The 12,505-nt window shown below is 46.0% G+C and overlaps 1 protein-coding gene and 1 non-coding gene across 3 annotated transcripts in view; one reads left to right on the top strand and one right to left on the bottom strand.

The window, feature by feature from the left end:
* The window catches only part of LOC142577990 (uncharacterized), a 57,222-nt gene that overhangs the window by 24,881 nt on the left and 19,836 nt on the right, over positions 1-12,505 (bottom strand). For both annotated transcript variants that reach the window (XM_075687415.1, XM_075687416.1), the window contains exon 3: positions 6,749-6,834. In XM_075687415.1, the coding sequence (XP_075543530.1) occupies positions 6,749-6,834 (86 nt within the window). The remainder of the gene's footprint in view (positions 1-6,748; positions 6,835-12,505) is intronic.
* TRNAT-CGU (transfer RNA threonine (anticodon CGU)) lies at positions 7,177-7,249 on the top strand. Its single transcript has one exon. It is a non-coding gene; the product is annotated as a tRNA-Thr (tRNA).

The raw sequence follows: 12,505 nt of genomic DNA, 5'->3' as shown, positions 1-12,505 counted from the left end.
CTGGTAAGATCTATTTCCCACTGCTTATAAAAGGGATTAAGAAGTACGACTAGGTTACGATTACGACCATATGGCTAAGCGTTGCGAACTGCTCAAAGTAAGGGTACGAGGAAACGTAGAGGCTAGAGGCTATGTCGTGTGGCGGGGATTAGATGTGGAAAGGTGCTGCCTCATGATCGTCCCCTGCCCCTTGGTGACGATACATGTACCTTCGGGAACCCGAGAGGTACATGATGAAATGGAACACGAGATATGACGGCTCTGTGAGTAAGCAATTGGCAAGAGCTATGCCCAGTAAAGCACGGCTACGCTCACGCCGATTAGAGTCAACGGACAGACAGTCGAGGACAGTTGTTAACGGTTTTCGGTGTGAATTTATGCCGTGACTCCAATTCTGAACGACGGTACCGCACAAATTACGAGAGCCACTAGCTCAGGCGCGTGGGAAACATACGCTGAAAGCAGCTTGAATAACGTGGAAATTAAGGCGAGTGGTTGTTGAATAATCAGGAGAACAGGAAAACCTGTTTTTGGTAGCGGTACAATAACTCCATACTTCCATGATGCAGCCATGCAATCTCAGAGCCGAACTGCATTTTGAGTGTCTAGGCACCATGGCAATGCGTCGATGACCTCACCGACCTCATAATGAACGTCATCCGCGCTGGAGACAGTGTATAATCGGTCGAAGCAAGCATCTGAATCACGTTGAAGGACACCCTATTTTCGAAAAGGGCGTTTGGTACATTACGCACACTGACTACTATCGCAGATGAGCGCGTAAACTGTGGATCAACTGGCACGAAAGAGCAGGCTCGCTAATTGCATAAATTCTAGGCTTGAGGCAACGAGAACACCTTAAGTTGGGAAAAGGGGGCTCGTAATTAGCTTCATGAACGCCCAAAGGTTACGCCACGCAGAATTCGAAATAGAGAAGTTAGGGTTAAAAAAAATTACCGACGATTACGTTACTTCCTAATGCGAAATTTGAGCGCAGCAAATAAGCTGTTTCACCTTTTCGATAGATTGAGGCAAAGAAATCGAGCAACACATGTATGCGCTATCACAGAATTTTTTTTGTATTTTTCACACGTATTCCTTTAACAAAGACTCCACTAACAGTTCTTGACAGTCATGAAGGAAGCTTTGTGGTCGGAGAAATAGACTGATATATGTTCGACTTGGTACACCAATGCTTGATTCTCAAAGACGAGATCTATACAAGTGCCTCGCGAGGTTGTCACAGCCGTGGGACGCGTTACGAGCGAGAGGAACGGGATGTTCTCCCGCATAAGTGTTAGGAAATTGCTGTTTGTCTTTATGTCAAGCCGCCACCGATCTGGCTCTCTGATTGCCACCGCACAGGGCGAACGGCAGCGGCAATTTCGGCTCGGGCGGTGCACATATACAGATCCGCCGCCACCGATCTGGCTCTCTGATTGCCACCGCACAGGGGTTGCATTGGAGGAGGAGCGAAGAAAGGAATTAAGTTCGAGCCGGCGCTTTGACAACCGGAGACTCGCAGGAAGAGGGGGGAGGGGGGGCGGCGTGTACACCCAGCGGCAAACGATGGGGGCAGAAGCGCGCGCAGCAAGCGGACAACACGATAAAGGGAGGAGGGAAGAGATAGCAGCGACTGACTGATGCCGCTGACGCCGATTGTGAGTCAACCCCAGCTGCGGAGTTGGTTTCAGGGACAACGCCGCCGATGCCGACACAAACAATATGATACCCTCGCTTCCGCAGCGCTAAGAACCAGGTCTAGCCGTGGGAAGGTGGTCACGTATTCGTCGACGTGCCGGGGCCTACGTGAAATAACCGGCGCGTCGGCAACTGAAGAGCACCCTATCCGCCACACAAGAACAGGGGGGTGGACCCTTTCCTCCTCTTTCTGCATGGCGGCGACGGTGTTCTATGCAGTCACGTTATCTCGACTCTCTAGCGGCGCCAGCGGCATCCAGCGGTATCAGTCGGTCGCTGCTAGCGCTGGGGGGATGAAAGGGGGGCGGAGCTGGTTACGAGGCCGACGACAACGCCGACGACGACGCGAAACCCAGGAACGGACGCCAAAGAGCTGCGCTCTAAAATTAAATTAGCTCGCTTTGGACAAAACGCACTTGGACCGTGGTTTCTGACTAAGACGACACCACGCAAGTGAACCGGGGAAAAGTGAAGAAGGCTGAGGGCGACTGTTGACCACACGAGAAGCAGCGACCGTCGCTCGACGTCGCTCAGCCCATAAAAAGAAAACTTGCATGTGCGGTTTTGGCAGATATTCGTTTGAAGAAATCACCCAGTGTAGTGGCAGATCGGACAGTTTTATTGAGAACCTAGTAGCAGTGCACGAAAGATGAATACGGTGGAAGATGCAACATAGGGGCCGGAACTGTCGTCGTTCCCCTCTTGTGTGGTACTTCGAGGTTCACGAGATGTGCCCACTCACCCAGTAGCCGGTTATTTTGCAGCCTTATTGAACTATTATTGATGTGCCGAGGGGCGTGCCGGCGTGTGTTTGCCTACAAGCCACAATACACGAGGAAAATGATGATTTAAGAAGGACGGAAGAAGAGAACAACTAAATAAAGAAACACTACTTGGTAACCACACTGCGTTTGTTTCAGACGCATGGCGCATTTCAAGCAAAGATGAGCTTGTCCGAACGTCTAAACAAAGCGTGCTTTCAGAAGCGAAATGCCAAAGTATTGATGTTATCCCACTTTCACTGCCGTTTAATTGGCATCTTTGACCAGCTTCTTACGATGTGTTTATTACTTTCAGTTTTGAGAAGATGGTATAGACTAGGCAGACGTACGTCGCGGGCTTTTACTATCAACCTCTACAGGAGCGGCGTGGTCCCTCAGTCCGCGTCAACAGGCCCTAGTCTTGGCCGGCCGCACCCAAGAGCGCCCAGCCTTAGTATCGAACCACTGCTCGCGCTCCCGAGTCCCTTCGTCCTCCACTTCCTCGACTGCTGGCTCCGATGCCGAAGTTCCCATAACTCATAGGGCAATACATTAAATCCTATCTCTGTCATTATTATGGAGGAAATGAGTAAACTAAACACACTAAAACCCTCTTCGGCATTGCTTGTGTTTTTAGTTCTAAGCTACCGAATAACAGGTGATAACCAAAAAAAGGTCACTGTGCGGGTTATCGAATTTCCATTAAAGGTTTTTGCAGGCTTCCACCCTCCCGTACTAAAACCCCTTAAACTTCGTAAAGTAGTGCCACGCTTTGAAGAATGCCGCCTCCTCCTCGCGCGCTCTGGTCGACGCCGCGTCGCTATTGGCCTTATAGCATCACGTGGGCCCTCGCGCCGTGCATCAGGGCCATTTTTGCTCGAGAAGCGTCTACGGAGTGGCGAGGAACGCATGTTGGCGCCGTCGCTACGCTCGAACAGTGTAGGCGGCGCCACGGTCGAGGAGGGAGCGTGGAAGAGAGGAGAAACGAGGAGGAGTGAGGGCGGAGGAGGAGAGTGTCGCTACTTTACGAAGTTTCATAATCATCATAATCATCATCATCATCATCATCATCATCATCAGCAGCAGCAGCAGCAGCAGCAGCAGCAGCAGCCTGGTTACGCCCACTGCAGGGCAAAGGTCTCTCCCATACTTCTCCAACAACCCCGGTCATGTACTAATTGTGGCCATGCCGTGCCTGCAAACTTCTTAATCTCATCCGCCCACCTAACTTTCTGCCGCCCCCTGCTACGCTTCCCTTCCCTTGGGATCCAGTCCGTAACCCTTAATGACCATCGGTTATCTTCCCTCCTCATTACATGTCCTGCCCATGCCCATTTCTTTTTCTTGATTTCAACTAAGATGTCATTAACTCGCGTTTGTTCCCTCACCCAATCTGCTCTTGTCTTACCCCTTAACGTTACACCTATCATTCTTCTTTCCATAGCTCGTTGCGTCGTCCTCAATTTGAGTAGAACCCTTTTCGTAAGCCTCCAGGTTTCTGCCCCGTATGTGAGTACCGGTAAGACACAGCTATTATATACTTTTCTCTTGAGGGATAATGGGAACCTGCTGTTCATGATCTGAGAATGCCTGCCAAACGCACCCCAGCCCATTCTTATTCTTCTGATTATTTCCGTCTCATGATCCGGATCCGCCGTCACTACCTGCCCTAAGTAGATGTATTCGCTTACGACTTCCAGTGCCTCGCTGCCTATTGTAAATTGCTGTTGTCTTCCGAGACTGTTAAGCATTACTTTAGTTTTCTGCAGATTAATTTTTAGACCCACTCTTCTGCTTTGCCTCTCCAGGTCAGTGAGCATGCATTGCAATTGGTCCCTTGAGTTACTAAGCAAGGCAATATGATCAGCGAATCGCAAGTTACTAAGGTATTCTCCATTAACTTTTATCCCCAATTCATCCCAATCCAGGTCTCTGAATACCTCCTGTAAACACGCTGTGAATAGCATTGGAGAGATCGTATCTCCCTGCCTGACGCCTTTCTTTATTGGGATTTTGTTGCTTGCTTTATGGAGGACTACGGTGGCTGTGGAGCCGCTATAGATATCTTTCAGTATTTTTACATACGGCTCGTTTACACCCTGATTCCGTAATGCCTCCATGACTGCTGAGGTTTCGACAGAATCAAACGCTTTCTCGTAATCAATGAAAGCTATATATAAATATAAAAAAAATCCGCGTGTTGATAAAATTGCACAAACAGGCCTGGAGTGTGGCCTGATCCCGGTGACCAGAACCGGCAACGCGCTCTCTAACCAGAGCAGGATTGGCCACCCTGGTGCAGTACTTGGCCACAACCTCCTATATGAACACAACAATCGAACCCCGGCCCTCAGTCCCCAGCAGCTGCGAAGCAATTGACCACGGCGGCGGTCAGACCTGCGACGCAGCAGAGGGTGCTAAGAATCACTGGCTCCGGACAGGCCGCCATTGGAATATGAACCTGGCAACGTTTAACGCTAGAACGTTATCTAGTGAGGCGGGTCTAGCAGTGCTATTGGAGGAATTAGAGGGCAGTAAATGGGATATAATAAATGGGCTCAGTGAAGTTAGGAGGCCAAAAGAAGCATATACAGTGCTAAAAAGCGGGCACGTCCTGTGCTAACGGGGCTTAGCGGAGAGAAGAGAACTAGGAGTCGGATTCCTGTTTAATAAGAATATAGCTGGTAACATACAGGAATTCTATAGCATTAACGAGAGGGTGGCAGGTCTTGTTGTGAAACTTAATAAGAGGTACAAAATGAAGATTGTACAGGTCTACGCCCCTACATCCAGTCATGATGACCAGAAAGTCGAAAGCTTCTTTGAAGACGTGGAATCGGCGATGGGTAGAGTGAAAACTAAATACACTATAATAATGGGCGACTTTAATGCCAAGGTAGGCAAGAAGCAGGCTGGAGACAAGGCAGTGGGGGAATATGGCATAGGCACTAGGAATAGCAGGGGAGAGTTATTAGTAGAGTTTGCGGAACAGAATAATATGAGGATAATGAATACCTTCTTCCGCAAGCGGGATAGCCGAAAGTGGACGTGGAGGAGCCCGAACGGCGAGACTAGAAATGAAATAGACTTCATACTCTGCGCTAACCCTGGCATCATACAAGATGTGGACGTGCTCGGCAAGGTGCGCTGCAGTGACCACAGAATGGTAAGAACTCGAATTAGCCTAGACCTGAGGAGGGAATGGAAGAAACTGGTACATAGGAAGCCGATTAATGAGTTAGCGGTAAGAGGGAAAATAGAGGAATTCCAGATCAAGCTACAGAACATGTATTCGGCTTTAACTCAGGAAGAGGACCTTAGTGTTGAAGCAGTGAACAACAATCTTGTGGGCATCATGAAGGAGTGTGCAATGGAAGTCGGTGGTAACTCCGTTAGGCAGGATACCAGCAAACTATCGCAGGAGACGAAAGATCTGATCAAGAAACGCCAATGTATGAAAGCATCTAACCCTACAGCTAGAATAGAACTGGCAGAACTTTCGAAGTTAATCAACAAGCGTAAGACAGCTGACATAAGGAAGTATAATATGGATAGAATTGAACGTGCTCTCAGGAACGGAGGAAGCCTAAAAACAGCGAAGAAGAAACTAGGAATCGGCAAGAATCACATGTATGCGTTAAGAGACAAAGCCGGCAATATCATTACTAATATGGATGAGATAGTTCAAGTGGCTGAGGAGTTCTGTAGAGATTTATACAGTGCCAGTGGCACCCACGACGATAATGGAAGAGAAAATGGTCTAGAGGAATTCGAAATCCCAAAGGTAACGCCGGAAGAAGTAAAGAAAGCCGTGGGAGATATGCAAAGGGGGAAGGCAGCTGGGGAGGATCAGGTAACAGCAGATTTGTTGAAGGATGGTGGACAGTTCGTTCTAGAGAAACTGGCCACCCTGTATACGAAATGCCTCATGACCTCGAGCGTACCGGAATCTTGGAAGAACGCTAACATAATCCTAATCCATAAGAAAGGGGACGCCAAAGACTTGAAAAATTATAGACCGATCAGCTTACTGTCCGTTGCCTACAAAATATTTACTAAGGTAATCGCAAATAGAATCAGGAACACCTTAGACTTCTGTCAAGCAAAGGACCAGGCAGGATTCCGTAAATGCTACTCAACAACAGATCATATTCACACTATCAATCAGGTGATAGAGAAATGTGCGGAATATAACGAAGTTTAAGGGGCTTTATCCCGTGCACAGTCCCCCCCCCCCCCCCCCTACTTCTTTTAATTGATACGCAGATCCATCTGCTCCCTCTTACCTTTCCTATTTGTAGTCGCCTCCAGGACTGGTGCATCCTCGAGATACTGTCCCTTTGATATTTTAATACGAATGCTGAGAATGTCCCTATAGACATAAAAAATGTTTGATACAGTTTACTTGTCAAGCGAAGGTTTAAAATAAGAGACATTTATTAGAAAGCATCACAATATAGTTATTGCATAAAATTCGCTCCATAGTCAACATGAGTTGGCACTTCTAGGCAATTTGGACTGTGCGGAACTAAAATGACTTTTCATGGGTTATGAATGCGACTATAACGTAAGTATGTACTTGACACATTGCTTATCACTGCTTAAGCTAGATGGGAATTGTCGAGATTAAACAATATTTCAAAAGAAACGACACTGTAAGTGGAACAGAACACTTAGGTGAGGAAATTCTTATTCCGCCAGGTTAGCTGTTAGCGCCGCAGTAGCTCAATTGGTTAGAGCATCGCACGCGTAATGCGAAGACGTGGGATCGTTCCCCACCTACGGCAAGTTGTTCTTTTGTCCACTTTTATTGCCATTAATTTATTTTGTCTTTAATTCAATTAGTAAGTACAAGTAATTTCCCCTATGTTGTCCTTGGCGTCTTTGTTTGTTGGCTTCTGACGATATAAATACTAAAAATCAGGCCGCTCGGTTAGCCCCCTTTCTTGTTGCCTCCTACACCTTGTGTTTTATGTGCGCATGCCTATAGCGCGTTAGCGTAAATGATTAGTTCTCCATGAGATCTTCTTTTGCAGTTGCCTATAATATTGGTTCAGATTGGTCGTGCATTATTATGGCGCACCCTCTTCGGTCAGTTAGGGATTCATACTGTGGGGGGCGCGCTATAAGACACGGTTTAAGGTATTGTTTTTTCGCATAAGCGATAGGGCGCAGATGATTCTGTGTTTCCTTGAAAATTATAAACGGAGGCAGCGTCCTGGATTCTTGCCTGCAGACTTCATTGCCATGGTTTTCGGAAGGAAGACTTGGACTCCTCGCCCACTTGGTGTTTTAGTCGATTGCTAAGGTTTCTGTGTCAGTATAGTGTCCCACCGTGCAGTCTTGACTGCGTAGCGCGCATTAAAAACACACCATTTTGTAGTGAGCGTATTGTTAAGGAAGGTGCATGGCTTGGAATAAACAATTAGGAAAACCATGCTAAGGACTTGTTTCTTTTTTAAATTGCATAAAATAGAGGGAATGTTGAGAAAAGCGCATTCTTTATTCGAGGCTTGACATGATTTCTAAGCGCACGTCCTATAGTGGAGGATTTGTATTCTGTCTCAAGTTATTTCTCATCAGAATCAGCATAAAGGTTCACTAAATTAGAAGGAAAAGGCACTATTAATGAAAGGACGCAGAAGGCCATAAACGTCGGCTTTGGCACATGGAGAACGAGTGCTGAGATTGATGTGGTAGGTGGATTCACCGGCGAGTTTCAACCCAACTTGCAAATTCTGTAGCGATGCGTTGTCGTGATTCTTTCGAGGCTTTTCTCGTACGCTGAACTGAGTAGAGATCAGAAGGTAGTTTTCTTGAATATATAGTTCTGACCTACAATGCTGGTTCCGTGTCAGTGAGTGCATACCGGGTCTGCGTGTGAAAACAATAAGTAGCGGCATAAAATATGTCCATATGGTGTAAAGAAAACTGACCTCGTAATGCAGCGTTGTATGGCTCCTGTAACTTTCTTCTATTCCAGGTAAGGTTTAATGCCATGTTTATAAATATTTGGGGAAAAAAGAGTAAGCATAAAGTTTATCTTGTATAAAGATAGTTTTTCTAGGCCTATAGCTGTGTTATATACCTTGTAAAAGTTTTGATATTACCTATTTCACAAGTTCTTAACAAATCTGGGTGTCACGTAAACACTAAAATTTAGCTACTTAAATTTAGCTCACGATACCAAAACCATTTTTTCGCAGGCACATAGGAGAGCCAACAATGAATTATGTGTAATGATTAATTAATTAAATAATTTGTACCTACTGCAGCGCAACAAGCGTCATAGGCGGAATGGATTAACAGAGGGAAATATAAACAGCAAAATAACATACAGTGATAAGGATGATTTGCTAAGACCCTACATCTTGAATGGCGGATACAAAACTTCGGGATGGGCATGTGCGAACAGACATAGATAAGGAATTCTAGTATTCTATGGAACGAGGGCAACAGGTGAATTTATCCGTTAGCGCTTGCATAGTGGAACATCAAGTTTAATTTGTGATGCAGTCTTGTCGATGACTCCGGCGCGATGTGTATAGTTCTTTGAAAGTGTAGCCGTAGAGTTGACGATGCTGTGCAAGAAATTTAATTACTTCGATAGAGCAAAGTTAAATTCAAGAAGCGAAGTGTAGAAGAGGGTGAAAGTCGATGTCCTAACGGTGACATATAAATCTTACAGCTCTTTTTCTAAATTGCTTCTAGCCTGTTAATTTCACACTGCTTATAAGGGATTCAAACGACAGATACGTAGGCGACATCAGGAGGGATTATAGCGATTTATATATTAGTAGCTTAGTACCTTTAGGAGAGTTGGATAGTGTACGATCTAGGTAACCATATTCTTTAATGCTTCGTTATATCTGTAATCAATGTGCTTAGGCTATGACATGTTATGCGCAAAAATGACGCCGCGATACTTATATTAAGATACCCTGGTTACGGCAGGGTTATTGAAGGAGTAATGAAAAAGAAAACGAACGAGAAGATTTGTTACAGAAGGACATCAAAAGGGTTTTATCAAAATAACGTTAATTCTCAAAGTGTTGCACCAACTGCACAACCTAGCAAATGATTCTTGGAAGCGGTAATGACCATTACAGCAGTTAATCGCTTCATATAGAAAACAGCTATCGGCATAAAGACGAATGTTAGAAGAAATGTCAACCAGAAAATAATTTATGTAGATTAAGGAAAGCAGTAGCAAAGGCATGATCAAACAAAGCCATTGAGATTTGAAGAGCTCTGACTGCGTAATGCTGAAATGCATAATGCAATGTTCATGGAAAACAAAGCTCGGGTATAGTTATCACAGGTTTTGTCTATTTCTTATGAAATGTGAAATGCCTTATACTTCGTTTAGGTATTTTTAGTCAGTGCAGGATGCAGTCGAACACTTTTCTTTTGTCGTGCATGCAGACGCGTTGCGCAAGCGACAGCTTCGGCGCGCTAAGAACGCTGCGTTTCTCGCTGGGAGCCGTGGACATGATAATGGTGGCTGCCGTAGCAGACGACGCAGTTGTCGTCATCACCTTAAGTGGAGAGCGCGCTCATCAAGGTACCCTACTCGGTGAAGTGAAGGAAGAGCTTCGAGTCAACGATAGCTTCAGAATACTGACTGCTGACTGCATATTATATTTCTCTGGCTATCGCCTCTCATGGAGCGGCTTACCGCGGCCGCGCGGGCCCTATCTTGAGAGCGATCTACGACGGGGACAGAGTCTTGGTGTACCGAGAGCTGATGGCTTCGTGTGCGTTGTGTTCTCGACGCTTTATTTGTGCTGTAGCGAGCGGCAGCACGAACATCACTTGGCTCGTTGCTGCTGCCGCGCCTCCTCACGCCAGCGTTTTGATAGCGATTGTCCGCGGTCATCGAGTGAGATGTGTTGACGTTTGCCTGTGCTCGAGTGACACCATACTAGTTGATTCAGTTAGTAAGCGAATGTTCGAAAGTGTAAGACTGGTATGCTTACTTTGTTTAGCTGTCTAGTAATTTGCTTTTGCAGTGGATGCTTCGCATTTCGGCTGAAACTGATACTTCTTTATCTGCGAAAGAGTCGTTCAAGGAGCCATTCCTTTGTGTGTGCACTAACAACGGGTCGCAGCAAAGCTGCCTTGCTATTTTCACTTGCAGCTGTTTTTCGGATACAATGCGAGGTAGTGGGATTTTGATACCCGTAGCTTGATTAACGCGTTCTCTCCCCTTTTGCCATCGCTATATCGCTACACGATTTCGTGTTGAGCTTATGACGGGTGCCTTTGCATTTATCGTTGAGGTTGTGTGGCGTCGCCTTATTACGTCTTTAGAGAGAGAAAGCTCGTTATTGAAAACGCAGAGTGTTTAGCCATCGTATTTTGTCCTACAGGGAATGAGACGAAGGAGAAGAATGACCTTAGAAGAAGGTGGGCAGAAGAGAAACTTAAAATAAAAGCAAAAAATGCAGGCCATGTGATGTTATCAGTAGTAGGGTAAATGTCTGATGCGACGCATGTAGACGGTAAATGCAAAATAATATAATATTACTGTCTTAATGAGACAACGTACGTGAGTCATAGTTTAGACCGCAAACCAATTGGCTCAATATATATGAACAAGAAGTCCAGAGATTCGCGCTGTTACGATGGGCAAGGCCAGGGATCCAGCATCCGTGTCAACTTCAACGGGCCTTGGTCGAGCTTTTCATGTTTAGCTTATATCGATTTCGTTCTTCTTTGTAAGCTAGGCACTCGAGCAAGATGTGTTCTACAGATTCTACCGCGAAATGGTTACCACAACATGGCTTTGTAGCCTGTCCATTGCGGAAAAGATGATTGTTCATGTATGTAACGTTCAGCCGAAGCCGGTGACAGCGGGTCTCCAGATGGCGTGGTAGTCATTGTGGTAGCATTGATTGGAGTTATGAGATGATGTTGAATAAAAACTCGTAATTGCCTGAAGGTCAAGACCACCTTCTACGCCGTTCACTAAGTACATATCGCTTCACCAAAGCTGAAGCTTCACTTGTAGTAAAAAGCACTTTTATAAATTTTATGTCATCATGTCCTTTGCGTTCTGCCTCTGCCACCTTCCGGGACCGCAATGTCCCGGAAGCCACTGAAGTGCTAGCACATGCCAAGTGGTGTAGGTATGCTATGTCCTGGACCAGAATGCAATTGCTTGATTTATTGCTTTTCGTGTAAAGGCTTTACAATGCTGCTTTCGAGTCTGCGAAGATTGTCCATTGTTGTTGAAGTTGCCGTAGTACGTATTTTAGCGCCTGTTTCATCGCGTACAGCTCAGACAGTGTTGATGACGTCACTCGCTGTAAACGCCACGAAATTGTCTGGTCTGTGGAAGGGGAGAATATACCACAGGGAGAGCTATGCTGCGTAGAGGAGCCGTCAGTAAACGTGTGCTTCGTAGTGGAGCACTTCTCACTCATGTAGGCCAGTGCTGTCTGTAAAAGAGCGGCTTGAAGCATGTTCTTCTTGGACTTTATTCCAAGGATGTATTTTCGAATATCTATAGAGACAGCTTCCATGGAGGGAACTGTAGTGGCATGATCTGTGGTGCCTACTTGGGGATATTGAGTATAATTTCGCCAACAGCTTGCCTAATCCGGAATTGTTTTGCATTTTGATAGTACTTAAAAATAATTCTTGGTTTCGACGAAGTGCCTTATATGTGTTCGGGTGTTTTCCTGAATTCGTAGCAGGTCAAGACTTAAACAGTTGGCGTCGGCTTCTGTCCCTATACAAGAAGACCTCTTCGGAAGACCGAGACAAACACGCAGGTTATTGTTACGTGTCGATTCTAAGATTTTCTTATTAGTTGGGTACAGCCGCTGCAGGATAGGAAGGCTATAGCGCAGGAGGCTATCAATATAAGCATTATGCATCGTCACCATCGACCGGCAGTCGCTAACCCACCGGGGTCCGGCAAGAAAACTAATAATTTTGGATCCGCCGGAGTTTCTCCTCCGCAACATTTTAGGTTCCGGTGTCCAGGAGAGGTTACGATTAATCAAGGCCGTGAGAAAGCGATGCTTCCGTCCGTA

The sequence above is a fragment of the Dermacentor variabilis genome, chromosome 4, assembly GCF_050947875.1.
Source record: "Dermacentor variabilis isolate Ectoservices chromosome 4, ASM5094787v1, whole genome shotgun sequence".
Classification (NCBI taxonomy): Eukaryota; Metazoa; Arthropoda; class Arachnida; order Ixodida; family Ixodidae; genus Dermacentor; species Dermacentor variabilis.
The sequence above is the reverse complement of the archived record's forward strand: the minus strand, read 5'-3'. Positions and strand labels throughout refer to the sequence as shown.